The 14671-nt window shown below is 37.9% G+C and overlaps 1 protein-coding gene across 2 annotated transcripts in view; it reads right to left on the reverse strand.

Moving 5' to 3' along the window:
- Nucleotides 1-14671, reverse strand: part of Cubn (cubilin) — a 219199-nt gene that overhangs the window by 180133 nt on the left and 24395 nt on the right. For both annotated transcript variants that reach the window (XM_031369044.1, XM_031369045.1), the window contains exons 14-17: nucleotides 13413-13647; nucleotides 6546-6727; nucleotides 4163-4325; nucleotides 2898-3088 (exon numbers count right to left, since the gene is read on the reverse strand). In XM_031369044.1, the coding sequence (XP_031224904.1) occupies nucleotides 2898-3088; nucleotides 4163-4325; nucleotides 6546-6727; nucleotides 13413-13647 (771 nt within the window). The remainder of the gene's footprint in view (nucleotides 1-2897; nucleotides 3089-4162; nucleotides 4326-6545; nucleotides 6728-13412; nucleotides 13648-14671) is intronic.

Consider the following 14671-nt stretch of genomic DNA (forward strand, 5'->3'; position numbering starts at 1 on the left):
AGAAAACAAAAAAAAAAAGAAAAGAAAAGAAAAGAAAAGAAAAGAAAATGTAATATTTTTTCTAGAAGTATCTTCTCTCCTGACTATAAGCTCAGCATTCTCTCCTGACTATAAGCTCAGCATGCAGCCCTCCCTCTCCTCCCATCGTGGATGAGCTTCTTGGCCACTCACTGGGGTGGGCATGGTGAGTGCTGCAGGCTCTCAGAATACACCCCAACATCTTTATCTCTTTTTCTCTATGTATGGCAACACCAGCTTAGTGCTTCCCTTATTTTCTTCCCTTCATTCTGATTCTAGTCACTGTAGTCTGATTTTAGGTTTATTTGTTTTTGGTTTGTTTGATTTTGGTTTTGTTTTATCCTATTTTTACCTTATTCAGTCCCTGGGGCTGTGTTGGCCACTGCACCTGGCATCCTCGTTTTTTGAAAATATTTCTGTTGCCAACTGCTCAACTGGATACCCACTATGTACTGTATTCAGGGGAGCCATTTCCAACCAACCGTAGCAGAACTCAAGTCAAGAGCTCCATTCTTTTAATTTATAGTATTCTCACATGTATAATACACTTAAATTTTTTTTATCATAAATATAACATTATTTCCATTTCTGTGGGGAGTGGAGGAGGCCCAGGTGAGTCAAGATCTGAATGATTGTGTGCTGTTCATATGGAAGTGGCCATGTCAAGGGCCTTAGCCTCAGACCCACAGAAAATGTTGAAACTTTCCGCTGGGATGAGGCTCGAAGGGATAGCAAAGACTTCATGTGTGGGAAACGTATGCCATATGTTTCTCCCTGTGGATATCTCTGGCCTGAAGACTCTGCTCCTGTGGTGTCTGCCCCTACTGAGGCCAGCTAACCCAGTCTCCCTGTTAATTTATATACAATAGTTCTGTTTCCATGTTTGTCTGTAAGTAATAGCCCACCTTCTTGTTAAGTTCTATGCAAGAACCCTGTCTCTCTGCCCAACTGAATAGAATTAGTAGGCTAAGCTTCTAGGGTGCTGCAGGTTCTCCATCAGAGAGTATAGCACACCCCGTCTCAGCTCTTCTGTCTGTCAGTCTGTATGTCTGCTTTCTTTCATTCTCTTTCCACCCAAGTCAGAGCTGGCTACTGAAGTTATGCAAGGATGCAGCGCATTTCTAAGAAGGAAGATCTTTCCCAGAAACCCCTCTGTTTGGCCAGGAGGCACGCCACTCCAGTCCATCAGCCTCCTGGAAGGATTCTTTTACAGTTTCCCTGAGGATTTCCATAGTAGGTTCTATGGTTTGAAATATAAATGGGGTATGAAATCCCATTCATTTCCCTCTATAGCCTACTTCAAACCTCCACCTTAATGTCATATACTTTAGATATTCTTATTCAATCCACAACTTGCATTTCTTGGAATAAAAATTTGAACTTTTATTATTACCTTCTGTGTCCTTAATTCACAGTAGTTCTGATGGCTTGACTCACTTATAAAATATTAATAAGACACTGCTTTCTATTCTGAAAAGATTATTTTTGTCACATCTGCAATACTGTTCTATATAATTTAAAAGCTTTCTTAGGTAAGAACAAATGAACTAAAAATTAATCTCTTTAAACTCATCCTTCTTTAGCCATATCACACTGACCATGGGCAAAATGTAGTTTTAGAAGGAGGAACTTTAGTTGAGGTGTGTGTGTGTGTGTCTGTCTGTCTGTCTGTCTGTCTGTCTGTCTGTCTGTCTATGCATGAATATGTGTGTGCATGTGTATGTTTATACATGTGTATGTGTGAATGGGTGGTCTTGTTTAAGATAGCAATCTTCTATAATTTCCATCAATACCTTACGAAGCTATGCACACATCAGAATGTAAATATGTGAATAGCTAGCTATAGTAGAGTCTTTTTTTTTAAAGATTTATTTATTATTATAAATAAGTACACTGCAGCTGTCTTCAGACACACCAGAAGAGGGTGTCAGATCTCATTATGGGTGGTTGTGAGCCACCATGTGGTTGCTGGGATTTGAACTCGGGACCTTTGGAAGAGCAGTCGGTGTGCTCTTACCCGCTGAGCCATCTCACCAGCCCTATAGTTGAGTCTTATTAGCTGAACTGGTATGAGCAAGACAAGAGGAAAAATTTGGTCTAGGAGACCTTATATTTGTATAATGTTTTATAATAACATCTAAGGCTTTCTTTCTCATTCATTTCCTGGATTTTTTTTTTCTCACAAAGGTTAAATAAAAGGTAAGGTATCCCAATGAAGAAGGAACTGAAAACTCAAAGAATTGCCCAAAGTTATATAGAGACATCTAACTATAATAAAAACTAAATTATTAACCAAGTTCCATTCTAACTATATAATAGTCACTCTGTTTTACAAAATTAAGTTCCTGAGTGCCAGTTTTGTGATCCCCCTCTTCATAATAGTTTAAAGGACATGCTTGTGCCAAGACTAGCTGGGTGCCATGGGCAAATAGTGGACTCTCTCTGGGTTATGATGTCTGACATACAAAACTGCTCCAGAAAACTTCTCCAAAGCCTTAATCCCATCAATAAATCGAGTTATGTTTACTCACACCATGCGCCTTAGTGATGAGAGCTCCACTGAGCAGCTCGGAATGTAGCCCTACTCTAGCTTCAGCCTTCCTTTTATTGCTTTGCTGCTTCCATCTTGAAGCTCTTGCTGTTTTACCTTCTTAGGTCTGTTTTATTTTAGCTCCTCTAAGAACTCTTGCTCTTTTTCTCTCTGCTTTGACTTTCCACTCCCCAGCATGCTCAGTAAAGCTGAGCAAGGGCAAGCATTTCTGACAAACTCTCCAGTGATCTAGATGCACCCGGCTTGACAGCCTCTTGAGGACCACCATTCTGCAGAACATGAGAATTGTAATGAGTGTCCCTCAAGAGTAACTGAGTTGAGAGGTTACCTCGATGTAAGTATGAGAACAGCCCCTCTGGCTCTCCAGCTCCACATGGATGAAGTTGATAACTATTTGCTCTCCTTGGGGTTGTGAGATGAGATAGACACACTGTCTGCTATGAGTGAAAGGTCCAGTCAAGGGAGGAAGGAGGAGTTCACCTTCCGTGTCTGTGTAATTCCCGCCACAGTACAGATCCGCTGAAGAGAACAAAGGAAGGAAGAAATGGTCATGAGGATAGCATCTTTCTGACTTCCACACATTAGGTTCAAAACTTTAGCTCTCCCCTACATTTAAATATTCACTCTGCTTGGTCCACCCTGTGTGAGCCCATGCCATCCATTACAAGGTTTTCCAGTTTCATATATACTCAGGATATCCCTATAAAGACCAAAGAAGTGAATACAAAGATGTGTGATTGAACTACCAATCTATGGCTCTCCTCCATAAATTTCTTCTTAAGTACATTAATGCTTTGCTTCATTCCATAAAGATTTATTTCACTTTATAAAATATTGTGACTGAATAAAATATATAACTATATAAGAGAAGCATATTGAATGAGAGGGGGTATAGAAGAGCAACATGTCATCATTAATAGTACTTACAACTGTAGGAATACTGAGATTGAATGTGCATTCAGCCTGAAGCCAAAGCAGAGGAAGAAGAGACCAAGGGGGAGTGCTTATTATTTTTCCTAACACAGAGACTTACAAGGTGTTTCCCCCATGAATCCTCTCTAAAAACACAATAATACGTGTCAAAAGCAAACTTCTCTAACTCACTCAAATGAAAATCATAGACTAATTCATTTTGTCCTTTGTTTCAAGGTATGAATGCAATTATGAGCACCATAGCGACGTGTGTGGGAGTGAACTCTAGGAGCAGGAACAATACCTTCCTGGATGTTGGCTCTGCACGCTGGACTTGATCCAAGAATGAAGCCAATGTTTTTCAGACAGACTGTACTGTTCCCATGAACAATTTTGTATGCAAGAAAACAGCACATACCACTAGAGAGCTGAGGTTCTGAATTAGTTAACTTTAGGTACCTCTGGTCTCCGTCATAGTGTGGATCCAATAATTGAAGGGGTTAGGAGTATTGTAGTATCTAATGTTCTGAAGATAGTGAATCTGAAGTGGTGTGAGAAATACTCATGAAGGCGTGTCACTAACCTAAGAATGCCTTTGGCTTAGGCACGCCATAACAAGTACCTGTGAGAATGACACCACACTCCACAGTGCAGTCAGTCCCCAGTGGGCAGGTTACTTACACTGAGTGGTTAGAAACGTGATGTGGAAGCCTCTGTCACTAGTCTCGGAGTCAGAATGGAAATGAATTCTTGCTGCGGGACCTGTAGTCTGGAGTGGTGGGGTAGACAGAGAAGTGCAGAATTTCCCAAGAATGGGGTCTCGTTGGAAATAACCATCTCGAATCTAAAACAAACAAACAAAAAAACAAAAAAACAAGTTGAAGTAGTCAAGTTCTCAGGAACCAAGTCACCTGGGACATAAGCTTCAGAAAATCTGTCACTTAAGAATGGGAGCAAGGCAGAGCAGTCTAAAGTGCTGGTTTGATAAACTCTATTATTTACAAGGGAAGGGTGTCCTCCTGACATACACATATTAATACAAATGCACAGTCAGTGTTCAGAAAGAAAGTGTCCTCACAGCCTTGTCAGATGCCCATGCTCTGCTTGGCATTTCAACTCTGGGGTTGAATACATACTTAGGATTTTTAATTTAGAAGAAAATGAGTATTTCAAAGGAAATAGAAGAATGGGTTGTCGTGATGTGAACTGACCTGCAACTTGTGCAGGTACATGGTGTACGCAGGGAGGTGCAGATAGGAAAGAAGGAGCATATGGCTGCCTTTAAAAAGCATCCCTGTGATTGTCATCCAGCACCGCATGCAGTGCATACTGCATGCTGACTGTGTGATCTTATAAACCCCTTTTTTATGTGCTCATGTGTGTGAATTCTGTGTGGATATGCTTGTGAGCATGTATTATGGGTATGGATATATATTTATATATTGTGTGTGCATATAAATGGGTATATATGTATACTTGCATACATGGATATATGTGCATGTGTGCATGAAGGTATATGCATATCTATAAGCATGCATGTGTACTTGTGGGCAGAAGTTCTTGTGGAGGTCAGAGGACAATATTTGGGAATTAGTTCTCATCCTTTATGAGATCAGATCATCAAATTCAGGTCTTCAAACTTGCTAGACCAGTGCTTTTGCCAGCCAAGCCATTTCACCTACCAAAACTATCCATGATGTAACCTCAACTTGATGGTTTCTTCCTCCACCACCACCTCCTCCTCCTCTCTACTCCTCTACCCCTGTCCTCCTCTCCCTCTTGCTCTCTTTCTTCACAGAACTAAGGATTGAACCCAGTGTCTCTTGTAGTCTCTAGTCCTCAAAGACCCTTGTTGCCTTTTTATGTGTTGAATAAATCACATTGAGCACTCTATAATTCTGACATAATTGTAAAAATCTTTACTACATAGAGCACCAAGGAGTGAATAAACTGAAGAATATTCTCCTATGGTCAATTTCTTTCACTCAAATCAGTTTTTCTATTGGCAGCAAATTTATAAGGCAGTGTTACTTTATTTTTTTTGTAACTAGTTCCTTGATACACTGATGAGAAATGAGAGGGAGTTCAATACTTTCCAGGTGATTGATACTTTCTATAATATGCTATTCAGAAATTAATATGTAAGAATAAAAAGGCTTTAATCTTAATTTGATAAGATTTATTGAACATTAATTTCACAGTAACTCACTTCTTACTGTCAACTTCTAAAAGGATATTTTGCTAAGACTTTCCAAGGAGAAGCTGATATTTGAGTCATCCCCAAAGGTTTCAAATCCATTATTACCACTGCTAATGACTAATGACTTTAACTTCAGAGCCCTGCATGACAGCTGTATCCTTCACCCTTTATGAATAATTCCATAGCACTCCATGCCTCTCTAATGGACTCAGAAAGGCTCACTGTCTCTTTGGCAGTGCTGTGGGGGACTGAGATTTTCAGTGGCAAAAGTGTAGGCACGACTGAAGAACTCAAATCTCCTTGGTGACCTTTCTAGTCTACAAATGGAGAACCACATTTGTGATGTGTCTAATTGTGAACGGGATGTGAACATAACAATCCCTTTCTTCTTCCCTATTTTAACCTTTGGCTAATGGAACAGAACAGGCAGACTCTTCTCCTCCCAAGGGTGACTGTCAACCTTTTCCAGGGAGATTCAACACTGACAACCGCTTCCTACACAATCATGGACCCCTAGAGTCAAGTGGTGTGATACCCTGAGGGCTTGTCTTGGAAACTGAAAATTAAAATCTATATTGGAAGAGACAATCACTGCTAGGCTTTACTATTACTCCAGGAGTCTGAATTTCCAATAAGGGGCAGGGGGAGGGAAGGCAAGCTCTTCTACATTCAAGTGTAGCTAGAAAACGGAATAACAAACTGGTGTACTTGAGAGTAGAGATACAGCATCAGCTGACTAAGCATCAGTAACACATCAGGGCTATCTGTGGGCATCATTAACCACAGTGTCCTGAGTGCTAATTATACTCTACCAAATCCTATGTAAATGTAGGGTTTGTTGTTGTTGTTTGTTTATCTGTTTACCTCCAAATAGTCTTTACTGCAGTCATTGTGGCTCTCCAGGCTCAAGGTTCCAAAGGTAAATGTTATCAAGGAGCCAGGATTGGCTAGGATGTGCCAGATACAATCTCTTCCTGGGGGGTAGTTTCCAGGGTACCCCGGAGATGTAATAGAACCGTAATTACTAGTCAGTATTCCACCACATTCTGAAAGAAGAGACGAAATGACTAAATTCATATGCATGCTAAAGTCACGTAGGATTCTCACAGACTCTGTGGTCAGAAGGCAAGCTTCATTAGTATGACAATGAAGAGTTTAGGATATCCTCATAAATTACACAGTATTTCGAGCTGCCTAGTTTCTCATCTATATAGTACCAACTGAGAAGCAAGCAAATCAGCCATGTAGGAACTCTATTCCTCAGAACGTCATAGAGTTATGTGATTTAAGACACAGAGCTGACCCTTCTGAGACATAAATCATGGGAATACAGATTCAATCCCATACACTTAGAAGGTTAGTTTCTATATAGCACCTTAAAAAAAAAATCCTGGAACTCCTGTCAGCCCCTACATCTTTCAATAAACCAGAACACTATGTATTTTAAAATAATTAAAGAATGCATATAATTTTCTTTTAAGAAAGTTTTTCTTATGCTGTAATAAATTATTAAACTTATATAAATTATATAATTATGAAATAGTTTTATAACATATACATTATATGTTAATTTTATAACAAAAAAATAAAATAAATATATTATTCCTGTTTGCAAATAAATATACACGGTGATTAAGCCACTGTCCCAGGAATGAAGCAAGTCCAGCACTGAACTGGGCTTGCAGATGTCAGCCCCGGTGCTTCCAGGTGGCAGCCCCAGCACACCGCACAGCTCCTCAGGTGGCTGGTCAATGACTAGAAATATCTACAAGAACAGTTTCTCTTTAATGTTTTCACATTTATGTAGTGGAACATTTTTGGTGATTTGTAAGAAATGTTACTGTAGAATCAAAAAAGTAATAGAAAACAACAACCAATCTAGACTTTGTAAAATATACCTTAAGAAAGAAATAAACTAAGATGACATTTTAAGTATGTATAATATGATATTCATATAACCATACACACTAAGCCAAAGCTTTTGTTACCAAAGGAAAACCCAAACAATTTCATGGTTTTCATTGCTACTAGCAGGGAATATCCAAGATCAGAGAGAAGTGCATTTTTAAAACTTAACTTAAAAGTCTAGTATTAGTATAAAATTTTTTAATTTATAAAATAATATAATCATGTAAAATTTTAAAGATCAAATGTAAGTGTAATATCTAAGTTATCATCCATAATAGAGAAAATTTCAAACAAGAAGAGTAATATGAAGAGAAAGTACAATGAAAAGCTCCCAGCATCCCTTGCACACATAGAAAGATGTCCAGCATCTCTGCTACCACTGATGTAAGGTTTCTAGACTCTCAAAGTCAAAACATCCAGAATGTTAAAAACAAACTATTAGGCTAGCTGTGAAGTAGTCACTGTCCCACATTGTTATAAAAACACAGGACTTTCTGAACACTGCAGAAGAAATACGACACATAAAACAGCAAAGTCTTATGCATACTGTTGACCAAACAATCCCAAAGACACAGTGGGAAAGTTGGAATAAGGGTAACATACAAGGCATTTGTTGCCATAAAATTTAGAATTCCAAAAAGGTAGTGGAAACAGGTTAAGTGCTCATCAGTATACAGTTTAACAGGCCAGGACATATCTATGCAATGCTGTGCTCTGTTCTAGCTTTGATGCAGTCTCCAGGCCCCGGGAGGACAAGCAAACACTTCTGCATATAGAATGCTGCTTCTTATGTAAAAAGGAAAAACATTAGCCTACATGATTATTGGAGGTATAAGTGTAAAGCTAGTTTTACAAACTATCTACTTATAGCAGCTAGCAGGATAGAAGAGTCAGGAATGGAAACTAGACATTTGAAAAATGCGTGATGTTCTTAAGAAGGCTTTAGCACTGTACATACATTTTACACAATTATAAAATGACATGTATTAACAAATTTAAGAGGGAATCTCCAAAATCACAAACAGGAGAAATAATTTCACTGAACTGAAAAGTTAAACGTGAATACTAAGAACATGTGACTTCAAAACCCTGTGATCCTGCTCAAAACAATATGCCTTTAGTTTTATTACCTAATTAGTTGGAGCCACGCTACGTAGATCATACAGATGTGAGACTTGTGATCTCCCTGCCCTCTACCTTCTGAGTGCTGGAACTATAGATGTGTACCAATGTGTCCCATGCAAAATGTATATAACGTGTATAACACCAGCAACAAAACATTAAGCAGTTTGCAATTATATTATTACTGATAATATTGCCATTGATCTTAGGAAAATTTGTAGGATCAAATCTAGAAGTGATACACTAATGTTGTACACTAACAGGAATCATGGTTTTTGTGTAGTAGAGAAGAGCCATAAATATCAAGGAAAAATAAACCTTAAGTTCTTAATAACAATATTATTAAGCTCCATTAGTAATAATAGTAGAAAAGATGTTTTCTACTTCTGGCCATTGAGCATTCTGGAAACACGGAGAAACCCAGCAACAGAAATCAATTGTAGCACCCAGACGTAAGAGCTAAAGTCCGTTTCCCATAGAAAGAATGGCAGCTCTTTCCAGAAGCACCTATTTGCAGTGCTGAAGCCATCCAAATATGGAAGGGCCTGGAATGTCCTTTCAAACCAGAAACCAAATCAACATTCAGAAGTAACTAGGGTCTGCTCCAACAGACTCAGAAACTAAGTAGAAAAAAATATGAAAAAAGAACATTTTTAAAGAATCTAAAATATCTTTTAAAATGTCAGCTCTTATCAAATATACTAATTTATAAAAAAACAAAACAAAATGAAATTAATCATTTTGAAGAATCCCAGGGAAACAAGTCATTAACTCAAATACCAAAAGAAATGGGAGCAAGTTAAAAATGTGTCGTGCATTTTCTCTCTCCTAGTCTGCTTCCTGTTCCTCTCATAAAAACTGAGCAAGAGCAGCCTAGGGATAGATAGGATTTATTTGGCTTGCAGTGACAGGTGACCATCATCATAGAGGAAACCAAGGGAAGAATTCAAAGCAGGAACCTGAAGGCAGGAAATGAAACATCAGAGACCCAAGAAGAGCGTTGCTTTCTGGCTTGTTCTCCATGATTTGCTCAACCAGATTTTTTACACAAATAAGTGTGATCCACCTAGGAGTGGTACCACCCACAGAAGGATAGACCCTCACTGCTTCCTCAGTTACCAATTAAGAAAATGCCCCAAATAAGCATAAGTAGCTTGTGGGTACAGAGGCTACTCTGAAAGAGGCAATTCCTCAACTAAGGGTCCTTTTCCAGTTGATTCAAGCTTGCGTCAAATTGACAAAAACTAAGCAGTATATCCTCTAAGGTCTACATGTAAGCAAATACCTGATGTAGTAAATTTATAAGCCTCTTGATAACAAAATGATAGATAGATAGATAGATAGATAGATAGATAGATGATAGATAGATAGATAGATAGATAGATAGATAGATAGATAGATAGGAAATGATACACTTATCTCTCATCATTTTGTGGGTTCCTATGAATCTAAGAGATGCTAAAAAAGAAACACTGCAGAAAGTGCAAAGGGATGCTTTGGAATGAAAAGATGAACAATCCAATCAATACAGAAGTAATAATAGAGAAAAAGAAGATAGGATATGCTATCAAAAGTGGATACCTTGGCAAGACAGAAAAAAAATTAATTAAATAGACTTTTTGACCAAAGTACCAGTTTACAACATGATAAATGGCACATGGCATGCAAACAGCACAATGTAGAGGCTCATGGCCATCCATTGAACTGAGTACAGGGTCCCCAATGGAGGAGTTAGAGAAAGGACCCAAAGAGCTGAAGGGTTTGCAGCCCCTTAGGACGAACAACAATATGAACTAACTAGTACCCTCAGAGCTCCCAGGGACTCAACCACCAACCAAGGAGTATACGTGGTAGGACTGATTGTTCTGGCAGCATGTGTATAGTAGAGGATTGCAAAGTCGATCATCAATGGGAGGAGAGGCCCTTGACCCTGTGAAGGTTCTGTGCCCCAGTGTAGGGGAATGCTAGGGCCAATAAGTGGGAGAGGGTGGAGTGGCAATCATGGGGAGGGGGGAGGCAACAGGGGTTTGTTCTTGTTGTTTTTTGTTTTTGTTTTTTTTTTTTGGATGGGAAACTGGGAAATGAGAAATCATATGACATGTAAATAAAGAAAATATCTAATAAAAAAAACAAAAAAGTTTCAGCAATGCTTGATTCTTGGTATTATGATAATTCCTTATTGTTATTTTTATGGGTCTTAAGGAACAAATAACATTGTACCACGCTCCTTGAAAAGTGGAAAAGCTTATGAGCTGAATCCTGTGCTTATTCTGGAATTTTTCCTGTGTGTAACTTCAGATGATATGGAAGTAAACAAGGAAGACAGTAATATTTCTGCTAGTTTAAGTCAACAAAAACTCAGAATTTGAAGCTTCTCAAGTATTCAAAATTGCAGAGTGACATATCATGTAAAGAAAGCAGTTGCATGGAGACAGCACCAAATATTTTTGTAGGAGTTTCTTAGGTATTTAGAGGAACCTTTAACTGTTGATACTTAGAGGAAGACTACAGAATGCCTGAGACCAGCTCCAGGTGTGGAGCCAGAGAATGCCAAGGTTGAAGAGAATGAATAACCTAATGCTGTTATCATAGACCCAGTCAGAAGGGAAAGGGTTTTGTGAAAATTCTGAAAAGAACTGAAAGTTCAGGAAACCTGTGCTAGAATGGAAAGAACCACGTTCTTAGGAATCATGGAACTTTGACATATCCTTCTCGATTCTGGCATCAACTGGATCAAAGCAATCCATCAGTAATGTAACTCCCTGCTAATACAAAGCTGTTTTGAGAATACAACCCAGAGACCTTATAACAGATTATCTGTGATGCTCTGTTCAAGATACAGATTTATTAAGCCCAAGTTGGAAAAAGTAAACAATAATAAACAAAAGAGTCTGATAGATATAGTATTAGCTGTTAAATCAATGATAACCAAGCTACAATTCATAGAACCACAGAGGTTAGGTATAGAGTAAGGGACTAGGGTATACAGATACATCTCCTTACAAAAGGGAAATAGAGTAGACAGTTCTAGATGGTTGGTGGGAGGGACAAAGGCTGGAACAGGAGGAGCAAATGAAAGGCAGATATGGAGGGAATACAAGGAGAGACAGCTAAAATCAAGTGCTATTTGATGGGTAGTATAGTAGAAGCTTCCTAAAATACACACACACACACACACACACACACACACACACACACACACACACACACACACACGAAGGAAATCTTAATGAAATCAAGTAATGGAGTGCAGAGAGTCCCAACTGAGCATCTTTTTTGTCACCTAATGAATCTTGTAGTAACAGGATTGAGTTACATCTAATTGAGTTGAAGGTCAAAGGTCCCATGGGAGTCCCAACCCGCCCCCCACCCCAACAATGGTGTCCTGCCTGCTAGGACAATGGTGGCACCAAGCGTGTAGGAGTAACCAACAAATAGCTGATTTCACTTAAAGTTAAGAGAGTAGTTCTTATGTATCCTCACTATACACTGAACAAAAAGGAACAATAAATATTCAAAACAATTAGGAAAGGAAAATTAAATAAAATATATTAAGCAAAGTTGTCTGAACAAAATTAATAAAATCTATAATCACAGCTTGATACCTCAGTGCCGTTCTCTCATCAGTGGAGAACGGCTTCTTAAGTCACTGAAGGAATAACATATTTGAACAATGCTACTAACCAAATTGACGAAGTTAACATAGATAGACAGCCATGTCCAATTATTACAAAATACATGTTTTCTCTCACTACATCGGAAACACCAAAATAAAAAGCATATTAGTCCATTATGCAAATTCCAAACACTTGATAGACTGCATCAATATTTTGTGACCACACTGGTAGCTACAGTTACTGAGAAACAAACATACAGATGGGAAAGTATCTCAAATTGAATACACACATTGCAAAAGCACACATTGGAACCTATAGATGAAGATAAAATAGAGTAGAATGCTTTACTTCAGTGCATACATTAAAAAGTGTTTCTGTTGCATGTGTGTATGTCATGTATATGAGTGTGTGTATGTAGAGGCCGGGGGTTGGCTTCAGGTGTCTTTCTCAATCTCACACCATCTTACAGAACGAGGTGAGGCCTCTCACTTGAACCTGGAGTTGGTGGGTTTTCTTAGTCTAGGATCCTCACTCTGAGGATCTACTTTCTCCACCCGCCAAGCACTGGGCTAATAGGCAGCTTGTCACTCTCGCCCAGCTTGTATGCAGGTCCTTGGACCTCTAGGAGTATACAGAAAGCACAAATTGAACTTGGGGAAGTATTCAAAACCAAAAGAGAAAAAAAACAACATGAAATTGACTGAGATAAGGATGGATATGGGAGGAAATAGGGGGAAGAGAGGGAGTAAATGCAATCAAAATAAATTGTATTAAGTTCTGAAACAATCAATACAAATAGTATGTTAAAACAACCCCACAAATCTGTCCAGTAGTTCATTAATACTGATGAATTCTAGCTTTGCAATGCACCCTAGTTTTTCTGTCCTTGAATTCAAAATCAAATTCATTTTAAAATTATTTGTTCTTAAAATTATTTAAAATATTGCATTATTTGTAGGTCTCCAAACCTGTTATAATATCATGAAAATATGTTTTTTTTGTTTTTTGTTTGTTTTGAGGGGGTTGTTGTTGTTTTGGGGGGTTGTTTGTTTGCTTTTTTTCTTTCTCTTCATTTCCCACTTACCTGGTAGTTTTGCCTCCCACCGTGCAGTAAATCCTCTCCCACGGTTTATGTATTCAGAGTGGAGATGGAAGTAGAGAGCATTGGCACTGCTGTGGATGCCCTGGGGGGGTGTGGAGCCACAGTATCTACCAAGCGGAAAATCTGCTGAGGAGTCTCCGTCATGAATCTGAAGGTATTCCTGGGGACAATTGCTTGCTGATTGTAAACTGAAAAATGTGAACGTGATATGCAGAACCTAGAAGAACATAAAAGCATTTCCATGTTGATGGTGAAGCATTAGCTAGCAAGTATTCACACAAAGAGAGACAGCTATCAATTACTCACCAATGTGGACAGTAAGACTACTTTAAAATCATTCAAACTAAACTACAACTTATAGAGAAATATGAAAAAGTCTCTGGGGACTTTTGGAAATGTGATTTACCTTAATGAAAAGATTTTAATTATTTTCTTACTTGAAAAACTTTAAATGGAAATAAAATATATGTTAATTAGTTGTTTATGTTTTTATTATATTATATCTAAGGCAAACAGACTATGTAAAATTGTTTCACCAAAAAAAAAAAAACAGGATAAATTTTCTTTAAAATGGTAATAAACATATTAAGATTTTTCACAGAATTTTTTCCCTTGGAAATATATTTTCAATGTCAGGAAATAGAATTCACTAGAACTAAATGGAAGGAAGGAAATTCACACAACATACCCAGTGGGAAACTCTTTTGGAATTTATTCTATTGTGTAATGACCAAGCTACAACTGGTTGTCCTTCTTTACGGGAAATAATATTTTTTGACCCTTGCACAATGTCCTCTATAAATTAGTTTGCTGGGAAAAGTTAAGATTTCAAGGGAAAAATCTTAACCATTTTTCTCTTGAAATTTTAACTATTAAGGCATAACACTTTAAGTCTGAGAACTGCTTGGAAATCAAGTACTTTAGGAAGCTGAATGTTCAGGAATGATAAAATAAAATCATGGGCTCATATTTTAGATTTTGGTTTTCATGTAGTGGCTCAGAGTCATGAACTTTGGAGTCAGTTGGCTTGAGGATAAGTTTTAAACAACAACAACAACAAAAAAATGTGCCATTTAAAAAACACACATATCTGGACAAACAATTTAGGCTCCATTTATATACATAAAAGTAATTCTTTTTTTAAATTATTTTTTATTAGATGTTTTCTTTATTTATAATATCTCCTTTCCCAGGTTCCCTTCCAAAAGAAAAAAAAAAAGAAAAGAAAACAAGAAAAAAAA

This window comes from Mastomys coucha, unplaced genomic scaffold (genome assembly GCF_008632895.1).
Source record: "Mastomys coucha isolate ucsf_1 unplaced genomic scaffold, UCSF_Mcou_1 pScaffold15, whole genome shotgun sequence".
Classification (NCBI taxonomy): domain Eukaryota; kingdom Metazoa; phylum Chordata; class Mammalia; order Rodentia; family Muridae; genus Mastomys; species Mastomys coucha.